The sequence below is a fragment of the Ahaetulla prasina genome, chromosome 5 (assembly GCF_028640845.1).
Source record: "Ahaetulla prasina isolate Xishuangbanna chromosome 5, ASM2864084v1, whole genome shotgun sequence".
NCBI classification, from domain to species: Eukaryota; Metazoa; Chordata; class Lepidosauria; order Squamata; family Colubridae; genus Ahaetulla; species Ahaetulla prasina.
The window spans coordinates 136,756,719-136,784,522 of NC_080543.1; the positions used below are offsets into that span (position 1 = coordinate 136,756,719).

The 27,804-nt window shown below is 41.0% G+C and overlaps 1 protein-coding gene across 9 annotated transcripts in view; it reads right to left on the minus strand.

The window, feature by feature from the left end:
* Positions 1-27,804, minus strand: part of ENOX1 (ecto-NOX disulfide-thiol exchanger 1) — a 550,463-nt gene that overhangs the window by 63,812 nt on the left and 458,847 nt on the right. For all 9 annotated transcript variants that reach the window (XM_058185666.1, XM_058185657.1, XM_058185665.1 and 6 more), the window contains one exon: positions 11,577-11,761. In XM_058185666.1, coding sequence (XP_058041649.1) covers positions 11,577-11,761 — 185 coding nt within the window. The remainder of the gene's footprint in view (positions 1-11,576; positions 11,762-27,804) is intronic.

The following is a 27,804-nucleotide window of genomic DNA, read 5'->3' on the forward strand; positions in this document are numbered from 1 at the left end:
CTTCTGGGTCCCAAGGTTATTCTCACATTCCATTGATGTGGGACAGTAGCCCATTCACTCTTTCATCATTTCAACCTTTCGGCTAGAATTCTTGGCTTCTGCAAAATTACTTTACAAATTGCCCTTTGAAAACTTTTCAAAGCCCTGAGAATGTGATTAGGAAAATAGTAGAATGTGCGGAAATGCTATTAAGGAGAAAGAACAAACTGAATATTATATGACATGGGAATTATTTTATGACTGGTTGGAAAATAAAAATAGAAGTTAGAAATAAATGGAGATCGGTGAAATATAGAAAACATGTTAAGATAGAGACTCAAACAATATGATGACTTATTAATATGACTGTTAAGATTATTATATTTAATATTAATATTTAATATTATTATATTCTTATTAGAAGATACATTAGGAGGGAGGAATGAATAATGTATTATGCTCATTATTATTATTATTATAAAAAGAGAAGAGAAGAGAAGAGAAGAGAAGAGAAGAGAAGAGAAGAGAAGAGAAGAGAATTTTTTATTGGCCAAGTGTGATTGGACACAAAAGGAATTTATCTTGGTGCGTAAGCTCTCAGCGTACATAAAAGAAAAGATACCATCATCAAGAATTCTAGATGATAGAGAATCAATATCAGTGTAATGAATACTGTGGTAAATTTTGATTGTTACTACACAGAGATAGTTATACCTAGATGACATGCTGTTTAATGGAAGATGGCATGTTTACGTTAAAAAAAAATTATAAAAAAAAGAAAAGAAAAAGAAAACTTTTTCAGCCCCTCAGAGGCCTTCAACTTTCTTCTTTCCTAAGGAAGTTTTCCAGTTTTGTGTCCGATATGATTCATACAAGAGCCTACTTTTGAAATGTTGAACAATTTCCGGTCATGTACTTGGAAGTTAAAAAAAAAAATCCCAGGCTGGCGGCAGAAGCGATGTTTTTTCATGATTAGGATAGCAGAAGTCTTTGGTTTTGCAAAGTCATGTGGTAGTTATAAACAGGCTTAAGGAGGATCATATATCCAAATATAAATATATATATCCAAATCTTTTGGCAAAAGTCCCTGCGGTTTTCCAACACAAAGGGAAACAGAGTAAACATAGATTCTCTCAAAGATTATAACATCAGACATGCAAAAGCCGAGGAGATAAATGTTGTTTTTCTCTTAGCAGCGTGTTCTGGAAACATTTTTATGAGAACATCAAGTTTCATTGATAATGGAACCGAATCATTTTAGATTTTGGGTGCCTCCAGAAGGAGAATTCTATGCCGATAGAAAGTGTTTGGGCAGGTGGGCCTCGATTTATGACCAAATGGAGCCCAAAATTTCTGTTGCTAAGCGAGACCCTTGTTAAGTGAATTTTGCCACATTTTGCGACCGTTCTTGGCACAGTTGTTAAGCGAATCACTGCATTTTTATTAAGTTAGTGACCTGGTTGTCAAGGGAATCTGGCTTCCCCCTTGACTTGGCTTGGCAGAAAATCGCCAAAAGGGATCAGGTGACCCTCGGGACACTGCAACCGTCGTAAATGTGAACCAGTTGTCAAGTGGCCGGATTTTAGTCATGTGACCGTGGGGACCAACCATCGTAAGATGTAAGGAAAATGGCTGTAAGTCAGTTTTTTCCAGGACCATTGTCACTTCAAATGGTCACTAACCGAACTGTTGTAAGTTGACGACTATCTGTATAGTATTTTATCCCCTAGATATTCTCAGAGAGAAGGCTGCCTGGGGAATTCTGGGACTTGAAGTCCATTCATCACTCTATCTACCTATCATCTACCCATCCCTCCATCCTTCCTTCCTTCCATCCATCCATCCATCCATCCATCCTGTTGTGTCTCGCCCGATCTCACCACAGCTGGGGCCTTCTTATCTGCTTCCGAACACGGAGGAATGTCCTAGTATGCCTCCCGGCCCCAGCCCTGGCTCCATGCCCAGGCAAACGGAGCAACTAGACCCCTCCCCCTCCTCCACAGCATGTGAGCCTGAGGGAGGTCAATTGCCAACAGCTGCAGACTGGAGTGACCCTCGCATCAGAAGACTTGATAGGCGGAGGCAGCAGAAGGAAGGGAGGGGCAGGCCTGGATAAGTGCTGAGTCATGGAGCCACACCCCATGGCCTATATAAAGGATCTGCTTTCTGGCATTCTCTGAGTCAGGCAAAGTCTAAACATATCTTGCTGAAGTCACTTTCTGGTCTCCTGCCTGCCCTGAGGACTTTGCTAGGACTTTGGCAGAGCTGCAGAGGCACGCCTGATTCGGATTTTCCTGACCCGGCCATCAGCGGAGGAGTGGGACATGACACATCCATCTATCTATCTATCTATCTATCTATCTATCTATCTATCTATCTATCTATCTATCTATCTATCTATCTATCTATCTATCTGTCGTGTCCCCCTCCCCCTCCGACAACCGGGTCTAGGAAGTTCGTATCAAGCATGGCCAGGAAGCCTCTGCAGCTTTGCCAAATTCCTTTCAGATTTCTCAGGGCAGACAGGAATCCAAGTTGTGACTTCAGCAAACTAGATGAGACTTTGCTTGACTCAAGGAATGCCAAAAGCAGGTCCTTTATATAGGCTGTGGGGTGTGGCTCCATGACTCAGCATTTATCCAGGCCTGCCCCTCCCTTCCTTCTGCTGACGTCGCCTCTCAGATCTCCAGAAGCGAGGATCCTCCCACTTTGAATTCCCTTCAGCTGTCTCTACTGTCGGCATCTGAGAAAGGGAGGAGTCAGAGGGAGCAGGTCCGGGTAATTGCACCACTTGGCTGACTTCCTGCTCTGACGGCTGCATCGAAGGAACACACACTCTATGAGTAAGCTGTCTTGGGCTTATCTGTTCATTCCTGACATCCTGTCCGGGCATGGGGCCAGGGCCGGGGGCTGGAGGCATGACAGGCCATTCATTTTCATTATCAGACTCAGAGTCTGATAGCAGACCCGGGACGAGACGGGAGGGGCCTGGCTGAGGAGAGGAGGGAGGACGAGGCACAACACTATCTATCTATCTATCTATCTATCTATCTATCTATCTATCTATCTATCTATCTATCTATCTATTCATCCAGTGGTGGGATTCATTTGGTTCGGGCCAGTTCAGGCGAACCGGTTGTTAAATTGCTGGGTGGCTCTGCCCCTCCTCTCCCCGCCCCTTCCAGGAGTCCCCATATGCCCCATTTTGGCTCCCATTTAAGTGCAGGGAGGCCTACTAGGCCTAAAATGGGGCACAGGTGCAGTGCCCCCCTGTGGCCTGTTTTCACCCCCAGGAGGCTGCTGAGAGGCCTACTAGGCCCAAAACAGGGCATGGGGGTGCGGTGTGCCCCCACACCTGTGGCCCATTTTTGCTCCCAGGAGGTTTCAGAGGGGCCTCCTAGGCCCAAAATGGAGCGGGGGGGAACACATCCCCCCCATGGCCCATTTTTGCTCCTGGGGGGGCAGGAGGCCGAGTGCTGCCTGTCACACCCCTGGCCACGCCCACCATGGCCACGCCCACCCAGCAGGTTATTAGGGCAGAGAACCGGTTGTTAAATTATTTGAATCCCACCACTGTATCTATCTATCTATCTATCTATCTATCTATCATCTATCTATCTATCTATCTATCTATCTATCTATCTATCTATCTATCTATCATCTCTCTCTTTCTATCATACATTGCCATCTCTCTCTCTCTTCCCCCTCCCGACTCCTACCTCTACGTTATGTATCTACAACTCACAGAGACACATATATCTATAATGCATGTTTATGTGGCATATGAAACAGACAAAGAAGCAATTTGTAAGTACTAACACCTACAGATCTATTTCTCTAGATTTGCTGTGTATAAATCAAATTTATATCAATTTATATTTAAACGTATTTAGAACGAAGAGTGGGACACAAACGCTTGGCAGGCTTAAAACCAGTAATGGGGTACGTGGCGTATTTAAGATCAATATTGACTGTTCATTGGCAGAAGCTTTGCTGCAGCGTGAAAGCAAAAACATCTTTATGGAAGAAGAATAAGGCAATAATAACAGGATAAGACAAAGGAGGTTTCCCTGATATATTAGCCTTGGGAAACTGCAGATACCTACGGCTAAATTAGATTAATTTTTAACCTTACCAAGGAAAGTGTTTGTTCTTCTGTTTTATCCTTTGGGAATAGTGTAATGGCCTGCCTGGATTAATGGCATAGCACAGGTAGTGTTCAACTTACAACCAAAATTTAGCCCCAAATTTCTGTTGCTAAGCAAGACTGTTGTTAATTCATATGGCAGGAGCTGTAGTGGCACAATGGTTAGAAGGCAGTATTGCAGGATAATTCTGCCGACTGCCAGGAGTTCGATCCTCACCGGCTTAAAGTTGACTCAGCCTTCCGTCCTTCCCAAGTCAGTAAAATGAGGACCCAGATTTTTGGGGGCAATCGGCTGACTCTGTAAACCACTTAGAGAGGACTGTAAAGCACTGTGAAACAGGATATAAGTCTAGGTCAGTCCTTCCTTCCTTCCTTCCTTCCTTCCTTCCTTCCTTCCTTCCTTCCTTCCTTCCTTCCTTCCTTCGTTCCATGGTGCACAGTGGTTGGAATGCAGTTTTGCAGGCAAACTCTGCCCACTGTCAGCAGTTCGATTCTGACCAGCTCAAGGTTGACTCAGCCTTCCATCCTTCCGAGGTCAGTAAAATGAGGACCCAGATTGTTGGGGGCCATAGGCTGACTCCGTAAACCGCTTAGAGAGGGCTGTAAAGCACTGTGAAGCGGTATGTAAGTCTACGTGCTATTGTTATTATAATAGAGGAAGACAGTTTCCGTGAACAAAGCCAAGAAATTCAGGGTGATTTGAGCAAAGGGTCAGCCTGATTTTAAAAGGCAGCGTCTCAGAGATCAGGTGTATTATGGTGCAGGTAAAGTTTGAAAAATGATCCTCGGAATCTCAAATTTTTGATTCCAACAACAACCCTGCTGAGTAAGAATGTGGCAAGTTGAAGCTTTCCAAACCTGCAGTCAAATAATTTCAACTGTTTACGCCGAGAACATGGTTTTCTTGGGTATGTTTGCATTGGTGGATCCAATAAATACGACAATAGGATCTGGCAGTGAGACTCATGTTTACAAGACAGACATGTTCATTAGGAGCTGAATGTCTACGGAGGTTCTCAGCCATCCAGGTCAGGGGTCTCCAACCTTGACAACTTTAAGACTTGTGGACTTCAACTCCCAGAGTTCCTCAGCCAGCAAAGCTGGTTGACGAATTATGGGAGTTGAAGTCGACAAGTCTTAAAGTTGCCAGGGTTGAAGACCCATGATCCAGGTCATGGTTGTCCCAAAGACACTTTTTTTAAGAGGCAACTGGAGTTTCTGGTTTTTCTTTGAAAGGAAAACCAGAAAGTTTAGGCCTCTTGAAAAAGCACCTTTACAATGATCAGGAGCAGAAATTCTCTCACACTTCTGGAAAGGTGTGTGCACATCTGGTTCCAAGATTTTTAGTAGATGGGTAAATGCTAAGGTAATTATTTATCAGATTTATTTGAGACTGATGCAAGAAATGATGAACTGAAAAATAGTAGCTGAATGAAGAGACAGTGTGTAGAGCTTATTCCTCCCCAGACAAGGAGAAGGGCTGAGATCACCCACAAGTGCTCCGAATGCTTGCTCCTCACAAGAAGACTGCAAGGCACCATCTCAAGAAGGTTTAGAGCTTTGAGAATGAAAGAAGTAGCTATCATGCTCAAAACCCTTTATGGACACTAGGTTTGTACATTTCCTTTTCTAATCACTTTCAGGAATTGTTTGGTAACTGCTTTTCAACTTGAATTGATAGACTTCCCAGCACCGGGTGACTTTCCTTCAACCTTTCGTGAAAGGCATTTTAAATATGGCAATTTTGTGTGTGTGTGTGTGTGTGTATTAAATAGCAAAAGGGAGATTAGAGGGTTAATTTTGGAAACTTACAAAAAGAATAAAGGTCCAAAGTTAAAGTTTTGAAGAAGAACTTTGTGGGAAGGGACAAAGAAAAAACAAAATTAAGTTTTAGGACATTATTTGAAGGGATTAAAGATCACGATTATTACAAGTAAAAGGAAGGAAGATAAAGTTGGTTTATTTATTCAAGATTAATACAGATACGAAAGGAAGGAAGGAAAGTCATTATTTACTGAATCTGCACTACTATTAATCTTCTCATAGTTCCCATCACCAATCTCTTTCCACTTATGACTGTATGACTGTAACTTGTTGCTGGCAAGCCTTATGATTTATATTGATATACTGACCATCAATTGTGTTGTAAATGTTGTACCTTAATGAACGTATCTTTTCTTTTATGTACACAGAGAGCATATGCACCAAGACAAATTCCTTGTGTGTCCAATCACACTTGGCCAATAAAAATTCTATTCTATTCTATTCTATTCTATTCTATTCTATTCTTTTTACTACATTTCTATATTTTCTATTTTTATTTCTATTATTTTCTTTTCCACACTTTTTTTTAGTTTTATTCTTTTCTTTTTTAGTTTGCCTTAGGTTTTATCTCTTTAGTTGTAATGTTTAATAACATTATTATATAAAAATTAGTTGAGGCTGGCTTGGTTCTGATTCACATGTAAGAAAGATCGAATATCTGTCTTGTTTTTTAAATCCAGGGAATATAAGTGACGGAGGCTTCCTTCAATACTAAAATGTCATAGATGTATAATTCAATTCCATCTTAAGATCAGGTAAAGAAAATCTCATTTGTTACCATGGATACAAGACATTATTTCCATTTGTTCGTTAGAGGCTTCATACTGGGTATGAAATTAAAGTGTAACTGAGTTTTATGGGGAAAATTAGCTCAGAAATGGGTAAGTATAATGGCAGAACTACCATTAAGTTGAATGGATTTTTATTTTCAGATCATATCAATTGCATGATGGCTACTACAATCCAATCGCTGGCATCTAACGGTCAAAATATATATAAATCACTGTTTGATTGTTCCTGTTTTAAAAATGTGGACAAGACCTTTGAAAACTTGAAGAAAAAACAAAGAGAGAAAAAGAACAGTTGGATTATTATTATCTTTTAAGGCAAGGAAAGTATTTGATGGATGTTTTCCTTGGTTAATTCTTTTTTAACCTCCAAATATGAATTCAAGGCTGACAAACATGCAAGATTTCCGTAACTATTGCAATAGATCAAACATCTTTCCCCAAGTGAATGCAGGTAATTTAAAATTATCTTCTTTATCCTAAGGAAGCAATACTTGTTTCTTAAAACAAATACCATTTTCTCTGAATTAGTTTTTCTATGTCATTTGAGGTCACCCTGAAGAATGGTGAGAATTACTCAGTACAGGATAAGTCCTAGACTTAACAACAGTTCATTGAGTGACTGAACTTGCAACAGCACTGAAAAAAGTTACTTATTACCGTTTTTCACACTTACGACTGTTGCGACATCTCCATGGTCACTTGATCAAAGTCCAGAGTCTTGGCAACTGACTCATATTTATGACGGTGGCAGTGTCCTGCGGTCACGTGATCTCCTTTTGTGACCTCCTTACGAGTGTAATCAACGGGGAAGCCACTTAACAACCAGTTTACTAACTTTACAACTCCAGGGGTTCACTTCACAGTGGTGTCAAGAAAGGTCGTACAATGAGGCAAAACTCGTCGTCTCACTTACCAACAGAAATTTGTGGTCACAAGTCAAGGATACCTGTAGTTGTGACATCACCAATAGACCCACCCTCACTGCTGAGTGAGAGCATGAGATTCTATGTGTTTTTGTAGGAAAGAGCTTAAGATAAATCCATTGTCTTATTAAAATAATCTTTATTTTCTCTGTGCTTCCTACTGCATTTTTTCCAGGTGCAATTTATTTTATTTATTTATTTAATTAAACTTTTATACCGCCCTTCTCCTGAAGGACTCAGGGCGGTGTACAGCCTTCATTTAAAACAATTAATATACATACTAAAATAACAATTAAAAAGCTTATTCAATAAAAGGCCGAAATTAAAACCGTCCAATTGACCATATAAAATACCCAATAAAATTACAATTGAAGAATTTAAAATTTAAAATTTAGAATTTAAAAATCAGGCCAGTCCCGCTTGGATAAATAAATAAGTTTTCAGTTCCCGGCGAAAGGTCCGAAGGTCAGGCAATTGGCGTAAACCGGGGGGAAGTTCGTTCCAGAGGGTAGGTGCTCCCACAGAGAAGGACCTTCCCCTGGGGGCCGCCAGCGGACACTGCTTGGCGGACGGCACCCTGAGAAGACCCTCTCTGTGAGAGCGTACCGGTCGGTGGGAGGCATGTGGAAACAGCAGGCGGTCCCGTAAGTACCCGGGCCCTAAGCCATGGAGCGCTTTGAAGGTGATAACCAAAACCTTGAAGCGCACCCGGAAGACCACAGGTAGCCAGTGCAGACTGCGCAGGAGTGGTGTTACCCGGGAGCAACGTGGTGCTCCCTCGATCACCCGCGCAGCTGCATTCTGGACTAACTGAAGTCTCCGAGTGCACTTCAGGGGTTTTGTACATAGGTTTTTTTTTTTAATAAGGTGAAAGATTTCTTAGGTGTGAAAAAATACGCTTCTTTATAACTGGAAGAAACTAGAGGACAGAAACACAATAAGGAGGAGGTAATTCCTCTTTTCGAAGGAGTGTTTCCTTTCACGAGGCTTTTTAAATTTAGTTCTCCATCCTCTGTCCAGAATAACCACTTATCCTGCTTTGGAAAAAAACAAAATGAAAATGTACTATTCGCATGATGGCAAACCTATGGTACGCATGGCACACCGATGGCACACAGCGCCCGCTCTGTTGGCACGCGAGCCATCGCCCCAGTTCAGCTCTCCTGGTTGTCGGGTCTCTGCTGCGCATGTGCGGGGGTGGGGCACATGGAAGGGGGTCATGTGCCCATGTGTGGGGGCGGGGTGGGGCATGGAAAGGGGTCCATGCGTGCATGTGTGGTGGTGGGGCGCATGAAGGGACATGTGTGCGCATGCACAGGAGGCGGGGCGCAGAGGTGGGTTTCAGCAGGTTCTGACCAGTTCTGGAGAACCGGTAGCAGAAATTCTGATTGGCCCCGCCCCCATCTATTCTCTGTCTCCCAGTCCCAGCTGATCAGGAGGAAATGGGGATTTTGCGGCATCTTTTCCCCTGGAGTGGGGAGGGAATGGGGATTTTACAGTCTCTTTCCCCTGCCATGCACACCAAGCCACACCCACCAAGCCACACCCACAGAACCGGTAGTAAAAAAATTTGAAACCCATCACTGGCGGGGCGGGGCATAGGCAGGGAGCATGCTCAGGAACCAAGTGTGCATTGCATTTTGGGGATTCAGACTTGCACACACACAATTTCTCCAGTGCTCACATGCTTTGGGCACTCGATCCAGAAAAGTTACCCCCACTGTCCTATTCTCTCTAGAAAAGCCATTTCCTTCGGCAACAAAGACAAATTCCCATATCTGTAACGCAGAGTGTTTTGGCTAAAAGAAAATATGGCCTCAGAAACTACGATTTTGCGAAGAGTAAGATTGATGCAGAAGAAATGATGGGTTTTCCTAGATCTGACTGGTTCCGCCTCATTTTCATTACAATATCCTACAAAGTTTCTTTTTAAAAAAAAAATTTTTTTTTTGCTGATGGTCAGGTAAACCAGCGGATGGCATGGTTTGGTCTCCTCAGGACACCTGCCTGTCTAAATGAGATTACGACCTTCTCTTTCTAAAGTTCAGTGACTTTGGGGGCAAGAATGTCCAGAACTTGAATTCCAAGCAATGTTCAAAATATCTATGAAAGGAGTTGTTTTGGCACCTTCATTGGGGGCAATATAGAGTATTTTGGTGGACTCCCAGTGGCATCCAGAGAGAAACCAGGAAAGAAAAGAAAGCTAACTGGGCGAACTTGGACCAATCACCAGGAGTCAGTGAGTTCCAGTCCTACCTCAGGCAGGAAAGCCAGTTGGTGACTTTGGGAAAATCACCAGGAGATGATGAGTTCTAGTCCCACTTTAGGCATGAAAGCCAGCTGGGTGACGTTGGGCCAATCACCAGGTGACAGTGAGTTCTAGTCCCACTTTAGCCAGCTGGGTGGCTAGGCCAGCCAACATCTCAACAGGGTTGAGGGGAAAATAGGAAGAGGAACGAATGTGAGATATGTTCTCCATCTCTAATTAATATTAATATTATTATTTTATTTACACAAAATGACAGTATACACAACAAATGAGATAATTATGCTGGATTTCGTATCACAGATCACTAGTTGAACACTTCCCAAGCGTTTAGGACTGCGTCCTAATATTATTATTATTAATATTATATTATTATATATAATATAATATAATATAATATAATATAATATAATATAATATAATATAATATAATATATAATATAATATAATATAATATAATATAATATAATATAATATAATATAATATAATATAATATAATATAATATTTATTTATTTATTTATTCAAATTTATATACCGCCCTATCTCCCGAAGGACTCAGGGCGGTTCACAGGCAGATAAAAAAACATATATATACAAATTAAGAAAACCATTAAGAAAACATATTCAGAAAGCCTAATTATTAAAAATAATATAAATATTAAAACCAATTAAAACCCCTATAAAATTTAAAAATTTAAAATTTAGAAAATTTAAAAAACTAGTCCAGTCCCGCGCAGATAAATAGGTGTGTTTTAAGCTTATTTAATATAATATTTAATAAATATTATATTTAATATAATATAATATAATATAATATAATATAATATAATATAATATAATATAATATAATATAATATAATATAATATAATATAATATATATATATTATATTATATATTATATATATACATATAATATTATTTATTATATAATAATATAATATAATCTTACAGCCTGAGCTGTGGTGGCTCAGGCTGTAAGATAGCCTGTTATTAAAACACAGCTGCTTGCAATTACTGCAGGTTCAAGCCCCACCAGGCCCAAGGTTGACTCAGCCTTCCATCCTTTATAAGGTAGGTAAAATGAGGACCCAGATTGTTGGGGGGGCAATAAGTTGACTTTGTAAATATAAAAATAGAATGAGACTATTGCCTTACACACTGTAAGCCGCCCTGAGTCTTCGGAGAAGGGCGGGATATAAATGTAAATAAAAATTATTATTATTATTATTATTATTATTATTATTATTATTATTATTATTATTATTATTAATAATAATTTGTGATACATTTTTGAATGTTCAGTTGATTGATGTTTCATGTTTAATGAAATAATAATAATAATAATAATAATAATAATAATAATAATAATAATAATAATAATAATAATAATAATAATAATAATAATAATAGACTTTAATAAGAGGCAGGATATAAATAATTCAGTCTTCTAAATGATAATCAGCTGCTTCTGCGAGTCATTTCAGATGGATCGCCATTGGTGGAAGAGAACTCAGCCTTCCTACCGGCCACTTCACAATTTGCACCCAACCTGGAGATTTTTTCTCCATGCCCAAGAACAGTAGCAACTTCAACTTCCCACCAAGCAAGACTGGAACAGCTTAAGACGCGTTAGGCAGACGTACCTGTTGCATGCCTTGCACCGTTTGCTGCAAAAACTGGAGTTGCTGGTCTTTTGTCAAGCTCTCCTCGGTGCGAAACAGCTGGCCCTTCTCTTGCTTGAGAAGTTCCACCTCGTTGCGGTAGGCATCGAGTTGCCATCGGAGACTGTCGTTCTCTTCCTTCAGGGCATAAGCTTGAACGGCTAAGGCTGAGAGAAGGAACAGGGTCGGTAATTGAGATAGAAGAACAAGATCTGACAGATGTTATGCCGGGACAAAGAAAGGGACAGGAAGTTGCAGCTGCTCCTGTCAAAGAAATGAAATAGATGCGCTCTTGAGTTGGCTTGTTGACTCGGTCTTCTTCTGCAGGATTATAGCAGTCTACAAATTAACCAGGGAACGTCCAAGATCAACCGTGCATTAGACAGAAACTTCACTCTCTTCGGTGCTCTCTGAGCTTGGTTGTTTTCCTATAGACGTTTCATTACCCAAACTGAATATCATCATCAGTGCTAGTACAGAGTCCTAGCTAGCACTGATGTTGTTACCTAGTTTGGTGTGAAATGCCTGCAAGAAAACAACCAAGCTCAGAGAAAACCCAACAGTCCTCCTCCTCCTCCTCTCTTCCTCAACCTTCCCCCTTCTACTACTGATGATGCTACCTAGTTTGGTCATGAAATGTCTGCAAGAAGACAACCAATCTCAGAGAGCCCCAAGACCCCACAAAACTCCTCCTCCTCCTCCACTCCTGAAACCCTCCTCCCTTCTAGTACTGATTTTGCTACCTAGTTTGGTCACGTAAGGTCTGCAGGAAAACAACCAAGAGCACCAAGGGCCCCTCTTTTTAATCCTGAGCTATAAATATTTTCCTTTATTGGTACTTCTCTGTCTGTCCCCACCCAGACACTCAAATAAAAATTTCCATACAGATTGTAAACAGGGCTGAGGCTTCTAAGAAGACATAGTCTAATATTAACCATTGCTTGGACCCCAAATCCTGAGTCAAGCTTTCACACCAAGTAATACACTGTTTTTTGCATTAATTCTATTTTTTTTAAGCACCAGGGGATCAAAAAGATCAAAAGATCTTTTGCCACATCTTGGTGAATACGAACTATACTTTACAAGGAAGTCCCTAACTATGGTTTGGTGGAATGTTTGATTTTAACCACACAAGCCACACAAATAGACCTGAACCAAACACTATTTTCTCCTCCTGGAAAAAGAAGTTGAAAATTAAAATGTATCCAGGATGGTATTTATTTACAGCTTAGGGATGAATCTTAATATTTGGAGGTTTTTAAAATAATGTGTTTATTAATTTTCAAAATAAAACATTAAAAGACAAACTAACATAAAAAAAGGGAAATGGAATAGCAAAACAAATGAAAGGGTGACAAAAACATTTATTTATTTATTTATTTGATTAATTGATTTGTATATCGCTCACCTCACTATCCAGAGTGACTGGAAAATACCTCAAACAAATATATAACAAAAACGTTCTCTGACTTTTTTCTAGCACAGGGTTAATAACGATACAACAACCTCCCTCTACATTTAACTGAAAAAATACTACCTTAAAATCTTTATACTTTACACTACCTTAAAACTACCAGTCTTTAAACTATCTTAAAATGCTACTACCCCACATTCTAAAAACCCAATGTTAATATTTTGGAATTGAAATGTTTACACCCTTTTCAGAAGAGTTTATCTTGAACATTACTTCAAGAAAAAAATATTGGAGCTGTTGTGCTTGGAGAATTTTGACTTGGAAGCCAAACATGAAAACTTTAATGGAATAATAGAGTTGGAAGGGACCTTGGAGGTCTTCTAGTCCAACCCCCTACTTTACCTTCCTGGTTCCACAGCCCAAGAAATACCAAATATCTGAATCTGCAGAAAAAGACGATTCAATGACAGCAAAAATAAAACTTGAGAATGTGCCTTCCTCCTTATTGAACGCTGGAGTTTCCTGAACTTCTTTTCTTCATATACTGAATTATTTTAAAATTATTTCTTATTCTTTTTCTGCTTTTGGTCTCATTTATCCATCCCATTTTGATCCACGGGGGCCATAGTACCAACTTTTGGGTTTCAATCTGCCTCCCTAGCCTAAATTAAGGCTCAATATTCTCCTTGAAAAACATGCATGACCTTGCAGCAAAATCTTTGCACGAGGAAAAAAAACCTAAATATATCAGATCACAGATTTGGTTCTTTTATGCCCTAAATGCGAGTCCTGGTTTTAAATTGTTTTATTCCGACTGGCCTTCAAAGAGATGATTCCTTTTATCGGTTTTTAAAGTCTTGAAGACCGGAGTCTCCGTGCAGAAATGTTTCTGAGTCGCCAGCTAATTTTTCTTTTTTGTTCTTTTGATTCGGCTGCGGGAGCTGAACGTTTATCGCAAATGTTTATTCGCAAGCATTTATCTTATTTCTGAAGCGAAAGGGATGATAAGAGTCCCTAAGGGCTGCGGGAGACTTCAACCATCTCGTCTTCTTAGCAACCAAACACTGAAGGGCTTTGCTTTTTGAGGGGGAAAAAAATTCAACTTAGACCAGCTGCCGATAGCTGTGGATTTCTCTAGGGCTTTTTTTTTCATTCAAACATTAAACCTGAATTAATTTTTCAAGAAAGAGCCAAGTTCAGCTATGAATATTGGTCACCTGCTGTGACCAATTACCGAAGGCTCGGCCTGCACAATGAACTAACAAAGATTATTCAAGAAGCTTATCACGTTTCTTTCTTTAAAAAAAAACCCAAGCAAACCCAATTTCTCTTCTGAATGTGATTTGAAATGTTGCCTCTGTCTTTTAATAGCAATAGCACTTAAGAATTATATACCGCTTCACAGTGCTTTTACAGCCCTTTCTAAGAGGTTTAGAGTTAGCATGTTGCCCCCAACAATCTGAGTCCTCATTTTACCGACCTCGGAAGGACGGAAGGCTGAGTCAACCTTGAGCCTGGTGAGATTCGATCTACCAAATTGCAAGCAGCCAGCAGTCAGCAGAAATAAACTGCAGTACTGCACTCTAACCACTGGGCTACCGTGGCTCTTTAAGACACCTCGGCTCCTTAAGACAGCTAGTCCTCGACTTAACAACCATAATTGAGCCCAACATTTTCATTTCATAAACAAGATCATTGTTAACTGAGTTTTGCCCCGTTTTATGACCATGGTTCTTAATTGTATTGCTGCAGTCGTTCAGTAAGGAACACGGTCGATAAATGACTCGGGCTTTCCCCTTGACTTTGCTTGTCAAAACGTCTCACAAGGGGATGATATAACCCCGGGACTCTGCAACTGTCATAAATATGAGTCAGTGGGCAATGGCTGGAGTTTTGATCACGTGACCAGAGGGATGCTACAACGGTCGTAAGTGTGAAAAACGGTCGTAAGTTTTTTAGGGCTGTTCAAACTTCCAACGGTCACTAAACAAACTGTTGTAAGTCAAGGGCTACATGTAAATGGAAACATTTTGGAGCAAAGGTGTGATGTTCTCTCTCATACACACACAGGACCTCTTCACCTGCCTTCAAAACAGAGGTGGGTTTTAGCAAGTTCTGACCAGTTCTGGAGAACCAGTAGCGGAAATTTTGAGTAGTTTGGAGAACCGGTAGTAAAAATTCTGACTGGCCCCACCCCCATCTATTCTCTGCCTCCCAAGTCCCAGCTGATCGGGAGAAAATGGGGATTTTGCAATATCCTTCCCCTGCCATACCCACCAAGCCACGCCCGCCAAATCATGCCACATCCACCAAGCACACCGGTAGTAAAAATTTTTGAAACCCATCACAGCTTCAAAGTGTCCTGCAGGCTTCTCCACAGATTAAAAAAAACTATTCTATTCTATTCTATTCTATTCTATTCTATTCTATTCTATTCTATTCTATTCTATTCTTATTCTCTTCTCTTCTCTTCTACTCTACTCTACTCTACTCTACTCTACTCTACTCTACTCTACTCTACTCTACTCTACTCTACTCTACTCTTATTCTATTCTATTCTACTCTACTCTACTCTACTCTACTCTACTCTACTCTACTCTGTTCTGTTCTGTTCTGTTCTGTTCTGTTCTGTTCTATTCTATTCTATTCTATTCTATTCTATTCTATTCTACTCTACTCTACTCTTATTATTCTATTCTATTCTATTCTATTCTACTCTACTCTGTTCTATTCTATTCTATTCTATTCTATTCTATTCTATTCTATTCTATTCTATTCTATTCTATTCTGAGTTATGAAAAATCTGCCAACAAATGTTAGTCTCACTTTTCGAGTTCCATGCAAATGAAAACAGGGGAACAGAATAAAAACATATAAAATGCAAAGGGCTGGAAACATGTTGGCACCACAGACGCATTACCGCATTAAGTAGCATTGAAAGACACTTAAGTCATTTCCTAAGGAAGCCGCGTTCGACTCCTTTTCAATTTAAAATGGCAGTTTTATTATCGTGACTGATAGCAGGTGTTTGTGGAAAAATCGATTAGTATGCAGAGATGAAAATTACATTGAGGAAATGAATTGCACCCTCTGCAGTGTAGGCTGAAGTTTGTGCTAGGAAAAGGCCGGAGACTATAAAGCAGCACTATTTAAATAAATTATTTCAGCGTAAATATAGATAGGGATGAAAAATGTTCTATCCTCCAGCATGTTGGGAACACGGCTATAACTTACAGACAAAGCTTCCATTTGCTTTCTCGATTCTGGCTACCACGAGGATGGCTTTTAGCTTAGCAAATATTTTGCAAAGTTCAATCTGGGATCGTAATAAAATCCAATTGTCTACAAAGGAGCCGTAATTGAATGCATAATCTCAACCGACTCTTTGTGCATGTGTAATCAAAGGCACATTATTTAATTCCACTACTCGTGGTATAATTGTCCTATGGTATACTACGGAATATTTAAAGGCCGTCGGAAGGAATTTAGATGATTTGATTTCAAAGAGGGAGACCTTCTTTTTTTTTAAAAAAAATCTGACTTTTATCAGAGTCTATTTTCCCTTTAGAATCAAAAAAGGTGGAATGTCGGAATATTTGCTTTCTACTGGTCTTCCTCAGTCTGGTATTTTTTGTTGCTTAGAGCAGGGGTCTCCAACCCTGGCCACTTTAAGACTTGTGGACTTCAACTCCCAGAGTTCCTCAGCCAGCTTTGCTGGCTGAGGAACTCTGGGAGTTGAAGTCCACAAGTCTTAAAGTGACCAAGGTTGGAGACCCCTGGCTTAGAGGACTGCAACCTCCATCAAGAAGCAATTTAATCGAAAGCTGTGTTAGACTTGGTAGAGAGTAATATGTTCTTCCCAATATCCATAGGCAATGGGCCTTCGGCATCCACAATGCATCTCACACAATGTCCAGGCCCGGACGAGGGACAAATCAAGCAAACACACAGAGGACACTCAGCAACATAATAATCCCGGTTTTACTTCCCTCCCGTAGCCTTGGTACACAATGAATTTAGCACATAGGTCTGTGCAAAGCCAGCACTGGAAGCTCTCGCCTATCAGGGCAATTTATAGCCCAGGGTCATGCCTGCTGTCCACCCAGCATCCGGCCGTCTAGGGCTGACATCCAATCACAGGCCTACTGGAATTTTCCTTATGATGAATTTCCTTCGTTTGTTCAAGGATAATATGTTTTACTTGTTAACATATCCGATTCTTATAATTTGAATATCACCGCTTACAAAAAACGTTCCTTGTCTCTTCAGTCTTCAACGATATATCAAGAGGTTTTGATCAGTGGAATAAGGAAAATGTTTCCTTTCCTTTCCTTTCCTTTCCTTTCCTTTCCTTTCCTTTCCTTTCCTTTCCTTTCCTTTCCTTTCCTTTCCTTTCCCTCTTCCTTTCCTTTCCTTTAGGTCCCTTCCCTTCTTTTCTTTCCCTTCCTTTCCTTTCCCTTCCCTTCCCTTCCCGTCTTTTCTTTCCCTTCCCTTCCCTTCCCTTCCCTTCCCTTCCCTTCCTTCCTTTCCTTCCTTTCCTTTCCCTCTTCCTTTCCTTTCCCTTCCCTTCCCTTCCTTTCCTTTCATTCCCCTCCCCATCCCTCCTTTTCTTCCCGCAAAACATTTTAGAAACCCATTATTCTAACCAGAATAAAACAGGTATCCTGCTTTTATTTTATTTTTTTATAAAAGTCAGTATCCAAATAGGGACAGTAGCTAGGCAGAACATTAGAGTGTTTTTTTTTTAAATTCCTTTTGTTTCTAATGTCTGATTTGTACAATTTCCCGCTCACGTCTTGAATAAATTGCTTTGTGAAATAAACTGGACGTCTGCTTCAGAATAAATGATCTAGCGCTGGTTTCCCTACTGAATGGATCTCGGCTTTAAGGAGGGCCTGACAAAAAGCTAAATTGATGGAAAGCCAGCTACCTTTATGTCTCTAAATATCAGTTATCCTTGCCAGAGAGTAGGAGAGAGTGACAAGAATTTACAACTCCACGGAGATGTGAATTTGGAAGCTGGAACATCGTCCCCGGAGAATTGAGGCCGAGATCGAAGAGCCGAGAATTAAAAAGTTCTAAATTCACACCGCGATCTTCATCTCTTAACAGGCGGCAAAGATTCTTTTGCCTGAAAGAATATGCAATGTAAATTATCTCCTACTAAGAAGGCTTAGTTTAAGTGGCAGGTGTCACTCATTCGTCCCTAATCAAAGAGTAATGCTGGGCCGGACAATAAATTCAAAGGCCTTTTTGAGGTCATTTCAATAAGAAGCTGATGTATGACTGTACAAAAAACCCAACAACAGCAAAAAAAAAACCCTCAGGAAAGCGGTTATTAATAAGACAATGTTGTTTATTACGCAGGTATTAATTATGCAGATATTCAAATTATTTTTAAAATAGTTCTTCTCCCTCGCTTGATTTGTGGGGGGCAGGGGGTTGAATGGAATTGTGGGGAGTTTACTAGAGGTCTCTCCACAGCAAATGGAAGAATAATGTGATTTGGTTGATGCATGATGAAGACTGACACAGGATTTTCCACCTTGAACACCGAAATCGGTTGGTGTAAACTCTGGAACACTAAGACACCGCACATTGTACAGCTATGTTGATCTTTCACACATCTACAAATATGGAGACACCGGAATAGAATCGGGACAGGACAGGATAGAGGTAAGGCCAAGCTCTTTCAGTGGGGAATGGCCGAGAACCCACAATGAGCCTATGATCCTCTCTGGAACACAATATAACACCTCTAGTTCAAGATGGACCCTTCAGGAAATTTCAAGGCACCCCAAGACGGTCACATTGCAACCATAACAGAAGATGTAAGATGGTTAGCTTCCTTAGACATCAAATTATGACATCTATCCAGAGGTGGGTTTCAGCAGGTTCTGACCGGTTCTGGAGAACCGGTAGCGGAAATTTGAATAGTTCGGAGAACCAGCAAATGCCACCCCTGACTGGCCCCGTCCCCATCTGTTCTCTGCCTCCCGAGTCCCAGCTGATCAGGAGGAAATGGGGATTTAAAGTAACCTTCCCCTGCTGTGCTCAGCAAGCCACGCCCACCAAGCCACGCCCACAGAACCGGTAGTAAAAAAAATTGAATCCCACCACTGCATCTATCCCATTGCAATTCTACGGTTATGGTGATTTTATTGTGGTTTTATCTTGGTTTGATATATTGGCTCCTGTGTTGTATTATCTGCATGTCCTCTCTCTCTCTCTCTCTCTCTCTCTCTCTCTCTCCCTCCCTCCCTCCCTACCACATCCATCCATCCATCCATCCATCCATCCATCCATCCATCCATCCATCCATCCAGTCTGTCTATATCTGTCTGTCTATTATTATCTGTCCATCCATCCATCTATCATCTATTTATTTATTTATTTATTTATTTTGTCACAACATCATACAAAAAGATTATATAGTATATACACATATAAACATATATAGGAAGAAGAAAAGAAAAACAATAGGACAGGAACGGTAGGCACGTTTGTGCGCTTATGCACGCCCCTTATGGTCCTCTTAGGAATGGGGTGAGGTCAATAGTAGAAAGTTTTTGGTTAAAGCTGTTAGGATTATGGGAAGAGACCACAGAGTCAGGTAAAGTATTCCAAGCACTGATGATTCTGTTGCAGAAGTCATATTTTCTGCAATCTAGATTAAAGCGGTTTACATTAAGTTTAAATCTATTGGTTGCCCTTGTATTATTGCAATTAAAGCTGAAGTAGTCTTTGACAGGAAGGACATTACAATAGATGATTCTGTGAGTTAAACTTAGGTCTTGTCAAGGCGACGGAGTTCCAAGTTTTCTAAGCCTAGGATTTCAAGTCTGGTGGGATAAGGTATTTTGTTGTTTTCAGAGGAATGGAGAACTCTTCTTGTAAAATATTTCTGGACACGTTCAATTGTATTGATGTCAGAGATGTGGTGAGGGTTCCAAACAGGTGAGCTGTATTCTAGAATTGGTCTAGCAAATGTTTTATATGCTCTGGTTAGTAGTGTGGTGTTTTTGGAAAAGAAGCTGGGCAAAATTAGGTTTACAACTCTTAGAGCTTTTTGCTATGTAGTTGCAGTGGGCTTTGGCACTTAGATCATTTGACATGAAAACTCCAAGGTCTTTAACGGGATGGGGGTCGTCTGTAAGGTAATGTCCATCTAGTATGTACTTAGTTTTAGAGTTCTTTTTTCCTATATGTAAGACTGAGCATTTGCTGGTTGAAATTTGGAGCTGCCAATTTTTAGACCAAGCGGTTAGATGGTCAAGGTCGTTTTGAATGATAGAAGTGTTGTCTGTGGTGTTAAATAGTTTGACATCGTCAGCAAAGAGAACACAATTACTTGAGATATGGTCACAAAGATCATTAATGTATAGAATAAAGAGTGTTGGTCCAAGGACGCTGCCTTGAGGAACGCCACTCTTGACAGGAACAGGATTTGATAAAGCATTGCCAATTTTGACCACTTGTTGTCTGTTAGACAGAAAAGCAGATATCCATTTGTGGAGGGGTCTATCTATCTATCTATCTGTCCATCCATCCATCCATCTATCATCTATCCCTATCTATTATCTCTCTCTCTGTCTCTGTCTCTCTCTATCCACCCATTTACCCATCTACCCATCTATCCATCCATCCATCCATCCATCCATCCATCCAGTGGTGGGATTCAGCCAGTTCGCACCACTTCGGGAGAACCGGTTGTTAACTGTCTGAGCAGTTTGGCAAACTGGTTGTTGGAAGAAATCATTAAGCCAAAGAACCAGTTGTTAAATTACTTGAATCCCACCACTGCATCCATCCATTCCGTCTGTCTGTCTATATCTGTCTGTCTGTCTATTATTATTTGTCCATCCATCCATCTATCATCTACATCTATCTATCTATCTATCTATCTATCTATCTATCTATCTATCTATCTATCTATCTATCTATCTATCTACCTATCTACTATCTATCTCTATCTATCATCAATCTTTCTATCTCTATCTATCTATCTACCTATCATCCATCTATCTATCTATCTATCTATCTATCTATCTATCTATCTATCTATCTATCTATCTATCTATCTATCTATCTATCTATCTATCATCTATCTATCTATCTTCTATTATCTATCTATCTATCTATCTATCTATCTTCTATCATCTATCTATCTATCTATCTATCTATCTATCTATCTATCTATCTATCTATCTATCTATCTATCTAATCTCTCTATCTACTGATGGTTTGTTTGAACTAGATTTGTATATCTGTGATGATCTCTGTGGTTGCCCTAGCTAAATAAATAAACACATCTACACTTGAAATCCCTGGATACTTTGCTTCAGCCAGCAACCCCTGCCTGTGTCACTGAAATACTCATGACAAAGAGATCGTCCGGATTAATTTTTAATTCATGATTTCCATCCATTCATTTGCCCGTCCAAGAACTGATTCAATGATTACCTTGAACAATAGCAAGCCAATACTTCCAAGTGTCAAATTTGAATTAGGCTAAAGATTAAGACTTAGCGAAATAAGAGCTATCAGGACACAGTAGGTGAAAGAAAGAAGGAAACAGAATCCAAAATTGATAAATATTTGACTACAGAGATGCCACAAATAGCAATCCAACAAAAGACAGTGTCATAATATAATAACATGGTGTCACAAGAAGCAATTAGTCTACAACTCAAAGATAAGTATGGTACTAATATAATGTCCAACAATGGGCCAGGAACATCCAGTTCAGATAGAAACTGTTCTGTCCCACTCGCCTCAGTCTGAGCGATGACTTAATTAGCCGGCACTATCAGCTCTGGCAGCAAACTAGCGAGCGTCTGCCAAGTGTCTTTGTTATCTCCCTTGATGAGTCAACCAGGAACAACAGTACTTCAGCTCTAGTTAAGCAGTTGATTTGCCTGCTACGAAGAGGCAGAGCAGCTCTTGCTGCTTTTTATATCCTGTGGGGTGTGGCTCCATGACTCAGCACTTCCTAGGCCTGTCCCACCCCTGCTACTGTTGTTCCCACCTCTCCTGCCTATGAAACCTAGGGTCCAGCCAGGCCTGATTGCCATCAGCTGGGTCTGGAGGCGTGGCCTGCAGGGGGGGGAAGAGTCAGGGGACGGAGGCCTCGTTATTTTCTCCACCTGGCCTGCCTCTGGCTCCTGGAGCTGAGCCAGGGATGCCGGTACTCCCGAGGTAAGTCCTGATGACCCTTCCCCCTCACTTGCCAAGTCACTTTCTGGCAGGGGGCCTGGCTCGGGGGGCGCAGACACAACAGAAACGTTCTATGGAAGGATTATCATGCAAAGAAAAAGCTTTTGAAAATGCATTAATGTATTCCGAAGTGTCTGGACAAATTGTAAAGCCGAACCCATTACATCCAATCTATTTGTTCCTGAATGGCTAATTCTATTGTCATACACAGCTTTGAGGCCAAATCCATTGCATATGAAATTAATCATTTTCTGATCTCCTAAATCCCCATGACAACTGTAATAATATGTGGGAAGAATATGTGGCCAGGCTGATCCTGACATGTCATCAGCCTTGAGTTCCTTCACGCCTACAAGAAACCTAAGCCCAGCCCACCTTGAATTATCTACCGCCAATTTGCTTTGACCTTTAGTAGTTCAGATTCTTGTACAGTACATGAGTTTGCAAAAAACGTTTATCTAGCAATAGCACTTAAGACTTATATACCGCTTCACAGCACTTTTACAACCCTCTCTAAGCGGTTTACAGAGCCAGAACATTGCCCCCAACAATCTGGGTCCTCATTTTACCCACCTCGGAAGGACGGAAGGCTGAGTCAAACTTGAGCCTGGTGGGATTCGAACTGCCAAATTGCAGGCAGCCGGCAGTCAGCAGAAGTAGCCTGCATTACTGCGCTCTAACCACTGGGCCACCATGATAGAATATCCATTCTAAAACTGTCTGGATTTCCTGATTTTCCTGCGCTTGACAGAACTTCAGGAGGAAGAGCTGCAGACTAGCCAACGGTCAGATAAGAGCCAGCTGAGACATGTGCTGCACGCATATGCAGCAGAGACCCAAAGACCAGTGGCTGGTGGGAGGCGGGGCATCCCAACACCGGCAGTGCGGCAAGAGATAAGATCTTCTGTTCTGTCCTCCTCCACCTCCGTCCGAATGATGGCTTAATTAGCCAGCACTATCAGCTCTGGCGGCAAAAGAGCCAGCGTCTGCCAAGAGCCCTCGTTACTTTCCACGACGCTGATGAGTCACAAACTTCAGCTCTACTCAGTTGCCTCTTACAAAGAGACACACCAGCTCTTGCTGCCTTTTATATCCTGTGGGGTGTGGCTCCATGACTCAGCACTTCCTAGGCCTGCCCCACCCCTGCTTCTGTTGTTCCCACCTCTCCCGCCTATGAAACCTAGGGTCCAGCCAGGCCTGATTGCCATCAGCCGGGTCTGGAAGCGTGGCCTGAGGGGGGAAAGAGTCAGGGGACGGAGGCCTCGTTATCTCCTCCACCTGGCCTGCCTCTGGTTCCTGGAGCTGAGCTAGGGAAGCCGGTGCTCCCGAGGTAAGTCCTGACGGCCCTTCCCCCTCACTGTCCAAGTCACTTTCTGACAGCAGGCCCAGCTCCAAGTCACTTCTGGGCATGGGGCCAGGTTCGGGGGCTGGAGTCACAACATTTTGGAGTCCCGAGTCCTTCGGGAGAAGGGCGGTATAAAAATCTAATAAATAATAATAAATAATAATAATAATTTTCTTTCGTGTGCTTCTGTTTCGCCATTTGCAGGGAAACAGAAGCTCACGAAAGAAACGCCACGGAGATCTGACCTGGGATGACGGCGTGCATGCCAGCAAAGAGGTTCTCTGTGTACCACCTCTGGCATGCATTCCATAAGTTCACCATCACGTATATAGGTTCACCTGCTTGAGCAGGGGGCTGGACTAGAAGACCTCCAAGGTCCCTTCCAGCTCATTCTATTCCAAAGTCAGGTTTATTTTCCAACAGTTCATTTAGCAACCGCTCCAAGTTACAATAGCACTGGAAAAAAGTGACTTAGGACTTAGGTTTTTCACACTTACGACCGCTGCAGCATCCCCAGGGCCACCTGATCAAAATTCAGACACTGGGCAACTGGTTCATATTTATGATGGTCGCAGTGTCCCGGGGTCACGTGATCTTCTTCCAACAAGCAAAGTCGGTGGGGAAAACCCGATTCACTTAACAACCGGGTTGCTAACTTAACAATTGAAGTCATAACAAAATCTGCTTCACAAACGTCTCACCTAGCAACCGAAATTTTGGGCTCCATTGTGGTCATAATTCGAGGATTACCTGTGGTTAGTTTTTCTGAGGGGCTCGTAGTCCGGCAGATGGGGGAAAAAACCCTTTACCCTTTTTATATTTTACTGACTGTCCATAATTGCATAAACGTGAATTGCATCTCCTCGTGATTCTCGTCTCTTAAGAGAAATAACCCCAAGAGTTGCATTCTGCCCTCCTGGAAAAAGGTGTCAAAAGAATCCTATATTTTCTTCGTTGACTTTTTCTGCACCTCCTTCAGCTTAAAATTCCACCCGAGACGCAGATGTCGCAGAAGATAATTAAAAAAAAAAGTCTTAATTCCGTTTTCCCTAAAATACAACCACTACTCCCTTCTTCTCCAATGGTTTGATTGCTTTCTTGAAGTTACAGTTGGAGAGCACTAGACGTTCGGCGAGATATTTTGCAAAGTATGGAAACAATCGTCCTAATTAATATCATCTTCAGCGACGTGCTAAATGACAAAAGGAGACAAGCGAAAAAAGTCCAGATTTCCCACCCTTCAAGTGTGATTTTTTTTTAAAAAAAAGACACATTTTTCTTTAAAAGGTTAATTCATCAGTGGGCGATGTTTTATTCTCATCCAGAAATTGCACGAAAATTTTCTTCAACTCCTCAAGTGCCATTAATCAAATGTAAAGTGCCTTCCCGCTCTTCAGCGGAAAAATGGAGCTGTTTGGGGCCATCTCATGAGGTGATTAATAATGAAGGAAGTGAGGGGAAAAAATGCCTACGGTGTATTTTGTTTAAATTATTATGTTTCTGTTGTCTTCAACCCATAAATCACCAATGATGAGGGAAGTCTTCTTAAAGACCTTGGATTGAAATAAAATAAAATAAAATCTCTCTCCCCCATCAGAATGGGACTGAAAAATTACAACCGATTTTCTCCAGGCTAGGATATATCTTAGATTTGTATTTCTCAATCGTGCCAACTTTAAGATGGGTGGACTTCAACTCCCAGAAATCCCCAGCCAACTTTACAGGTTGAAATCAAAGTGGCCAAGCTTTGAGAAACATTGCCTTAGCAAGAGATCTTGTGAATTTAAACTTTTTTTGGGGGGACTGGCATTTCCTCCAGTTATAAACTTCAACTGCTTTTAAGAAACAGATCTCGGTTTCAAGGAAACGATTCCCTTGATGAAACTGGGGATTGGAGACGCTAACTCTTCGAAAAAAAATCACCAATGATCCTTGGGCAACCGATGTTAAGTCTTTGCTTCTCAGCCTTAATATTTTATTCATGCTTTCTTCTCAATACGGTAGGTTTTTTTTTAACCAAACACAACAATTTGTTCTTGGACCATTTTTTGTGAGCTAGTGCTTTTTAGTAGCATAGAGAAAGCTTTAATCCTGGAGTTATGACCGCAGTGGACCCTGAAATTCATGTTGCTAAGTGAAATGCTTGTTAAGTGATTTTCTCCCCTTTCATGGCGGGTTTTTTTTTTTTTTGGCCATGGTGGTTAATCAAATCATTGCCTTTCTTAAGTTAGTAACACGGTAGTTAAGTGAATATAAGGGCCGGATAGCTCAGGCTGGTAAGGCCTGTTATTAAGAACACAGAAGCCTGCAATTACTGCAGGTTCAAGCCCGGCCCAAGGTTGACTCAGCCTTCCATCCTTTATAAGGTAGGTAAAATGAGGACCCAGATTGTTGGGGGGGCAATAAGTTGACTTTGTAAAAAAAAATATACAAATAGAATGAGACTATTGCCTTATACACTGTAAGCCGCCCTGAGTCTTCGGAGAAGGGCGGGGTATAAATGTAAACAAAAACAAAAAAAATCTGGATTCCCCTTTGACTTTGCCTGCCAGGAGGGCGCAAAAGGGCATCACGTGACCTTGGGACACAACGATGGTCATAAATACGAGTCAGTTGCCCAAGCGTCTGAATTTGGATCATGTGGCCATGGGAATGCTACAATGGCCGTAAGTATGTAAAACTGTCATAAGTCGCTTTTTTCCCCAGTGTCGTAACTTTGAATGGTCACGAAATGAACTGAGAAGTTGAGAACTAAGTTGAGAACTAAGTTGAGAAGTACCTGTAGGTTGTTGCAGGATCCGATCTGGGTTGGTCATCGGGACGGGAGGTTTTGTCTTCCGAGCTTTGGGATTCATGCTGGAGCCCATCTGGCAGAGTGTGAGCTATTCTGTGTGTGGTATTTATATGGTGCCTGTTGTATGTGGGTTTTTTAGATGTTGGTTGGGGTGTGTTTAACAACCGTGGTAAAAAAAAAAAGGGACAACTCATTATTGCATTCAGTTTTGGTCACCACAATGTAAAAAAGATGCTGAGACTCTGGAAAGAGTGCAGAGAAGAGCAGCAAAGATGATTAAGGGACTGGAGGCTAAAACATATGAAGAACGATTGCAGGAACTGGGTATGTCTAGTTTGATGAAAAGGAGGACTGGGGTGACATGATAGCAGTCTTCCAATATCTCAGGGGTTGCCACAAAGAAGAGGGAGTCAGGCTGTTCTCCAAAGCACCTGAAGGCAGGACAAGAAGCAATGGATGGAAACTAATCGAGGAGAGAAGCAACTTAGAACTAAGGAGAAATTTCCTGACAATTGAGGACAATTAATCAGTGGAACAACTTGACTGCAGAAGTTGTGAATGCTCCAACACTGAAAATTTTTAAGAAAATGTTGGATAGCCATTTGTCTGAAATGGTGTAGAGTTTCCTGCCTCGGCAGGGGGTTGGACTGGAAGACCTCCAAGGTCCCTTCCAACTCTGTTATTATGTTATGTTTCAACTTAAAAACATTTCACTTAGCAACATAAATTTCAGGCTCCACTGTGGTCGTAACTCCAGGATTACTTGTACAAGCTTTCTCTAAGCTAGTAAAAAGCACTAGCTCACAAAAATGGTCCAAGAACAAACCTCTGATCCCGTTTACCGACCCAGATTGGATCCTGCAACATTCTCCTGTGACACGTAGATTCATCTTTATTATTGTAGATTATGTTGCTAATGTTAGATGTGTTTACGCCACATTTCCTGATGACAGCAAAGTCAGTTTGGATCTATAAATAAATATGCATCTAGAAGCGTGATTGATTTCTTTGGGGATGCTGAAAGGCTGGGAACATAAATGAAGGGTGTGGGATGCTAAAATACCCTGAATTTTGAGGCGTGATATTTTTAAATTATTATTATGTCATGAGTGAGTCATAGAAAAAAAAAATGAAAGAAAAGGAAATACATGAAAGAAAGACCGTAGGGTCATTATATAAAGAGTAGGTAGGAATTGTGTATCAAAAAAAAAAAGGGATTAAAAGATCCTTCACGTAAAAAAAATTGAAAAATAGATGTAAGGAAAGATGATGTGGAAACTGCTTAGAACCGAGGGAGACGGAAGAATACGGGATTATGCTAATAGGAAGAATGAAAAGGGATGTTTGATGGGATAATAGAAAGACAAATCAGCCATCAAAGGCACATAGAGAAAAACAGCATCTACATGCCATTCACTCTGTTATTCCATTCCATTCCATT